This window comes from Propithecus coquereli, unplaced genomic scaffold (genome assembly GCF_000956105.1).
Source record: "Propithecus coquereli isolate 6110/MARCELLA unplaced genomic scaffold, Pcoq_1.0 Scaffold264, whole genome shotgun sequence".
Classification (NCBI taxonomy): domain Eukaryota; kingdom Metazoa; phylum Chordata; class Mammalia; order Primates; family Indriidae; genus Propithecus; species Propithecus coquereli.
Window position 1 is genome coordinate 1,658,682 of NW_012148219.1, and position 1,735 is coordinate 1,660,416.

General features: G+C 36.9%; 1 protein-coding gene across 1 annotated transcript in view; it reads left to right on the forward strand.

Annotated features, from left to right (window-relative positions):
* Window positions 1-1,735, forward strand: part of TMTC2 (transmembrane and tetratricopeptide repeat containing 2) — a 456,219-nt gene that overhangs the window by 297,418 nt on the left and 157,066 nt on the right. The window contains exon 7 of the mRNA XM_012647366.1: window positions 1,672-1,674. Coding sequence (XP_012502820.1) covers window positions 1,672-1,674 — 3 coding nt within the window. The remainder of the gene's footprint in view (window positions 1-1,671; window positions 1,675-1,735) is intronic.

Below are 1,735 nucleotides of genomic sequence, written 5' to 3' on the forward strand. Positions count from 1 at the left end.
ATTTCCTTCCTTATTGAATTTACTGAACTTTCTTTTCCTGTGGCCATTTCCTTTATGGAAATTTTTATGATTTTAGTATTTTAATCAAGCTTGAAAGATTGCATATATACCATTCTCTTCTAAAACTAAATCTACTGATGGTAATTTTGCAGTTATTTTATCTCCTCTCTGATTATTTTTGATATTATTTGGGTAAAATGGTGTAGTTCAGAGAGCCAGAGAACACTGTAATCTGAATCTATTTGGTGTTTGATTGTTTTTGATCTTGAGTAAGTTAATTATGCCCAGGGAGCCACAGTTACTTCATTTGTAAAATGAAATTGATATTATGGTGTAGGGATAATGTAAAGGTATAAAGATAATATATTTAAGATGTTAGTAGGTATTCAATAAATAATAAACTTTATTTGGCAGGCAGCTTGATACAATGAAAAAAATCATGGCTTTGGAACCATTCAATCCTTTTAGGATAGGATTATTAACTGTCCTTGTGCAAGTCACTTATTCTGGAGCCTTCCTCCTCATCCATAAAATGGGTATTATAATCCTTACTGTGGATTAGAAATGAGAAATGTAAAGCTCTTACCTTTCCAGTGCCAAGGATCTAACAACTATTTGTTGTTCTTATATTGTTTGTTGCTTAAATCTTTGAGTTGCCCTTTTAACATATTTGTATTTATCCATGATCATTTTCACGCATTTTAGGTTTTGCATCTTGCTTTTATAGACCCTTATTGTGTTAAGGTTAACCTTAGAACTAAAGCGCATCTTCTGTGTTTCACATATTTCCCTCTTAAGAATTGAATTATGTATGTGTAGGAAGCATTTTTACAGGTCAGTCATAGATTATCATTGATCTTTACTCTTTTAATTCAAGAGATAAGGCCAAGGCAAAGTGAAATGAACTTGCTGGCCAATGTATCAGAAGCTAGATAACAATTTTCTTTTTTTGAGACAGAGTCTCACTCTTTTGCCTGGGCTAGAGTGCCATGGTGTCAACCTGGCTCACAGCAACCTCAAACTCCTGGGCTCAAGCAATCCTCCTGCCTCAGCCTCCCAGGTAGCTGGGACCACAGGCACGCGCCACCATGCACAGCTAATTTTTTCTATTTTTAGTTGTTTGGCCAATTTCTTTCTATTTTTAGTAGAGACGGGCTCTTGCTCTTGCTCGGGCTGGTCTCCAACTCCCGAGCTCAAACGATCTGCCCGCCTCGGCCTCTTAGAGTGCTAGGATTACAGGCGTGAGTCACCGCGCCCAGCCTAGAAAACAATTTTCTATGAGAGAGAGAGAGACAGAAAGAAGGGGTATAATTCTCACCTGAGCTGAGGAGTTAGAAAGTTTATGTGATTATTCTCTACCTGCTCGTTAAGGCAATGTGTTGAGATCAGTTAGTCCTGGGTTTAAATTGCAGCTTTACAGCTTTATATATTTATGATTTTGTTACTTAGCCACTCTGCTCCTCAGTTTTTTCATCTGTAAAATCCAGGTAGTGACATTTCTTAATAAGCAGTGAGATACCTTTAGAAAGCAGCTAATGTAGAAAATTTTTTTCATCTCGTAAACCTACTATGAACAGTTGGTAGTGGTTAAGTGGGGGTAACGTGTTAAGGCTCCTTGAGAGGCTAAATAAGAAAAATATCTACATACCTAAATGTATTGAATAAGAGGAGTGGGTGAACATAAGTCAGACATTTGCTTCCTGTAGCTTGCTCCCCTAACTCATAATAAACACTC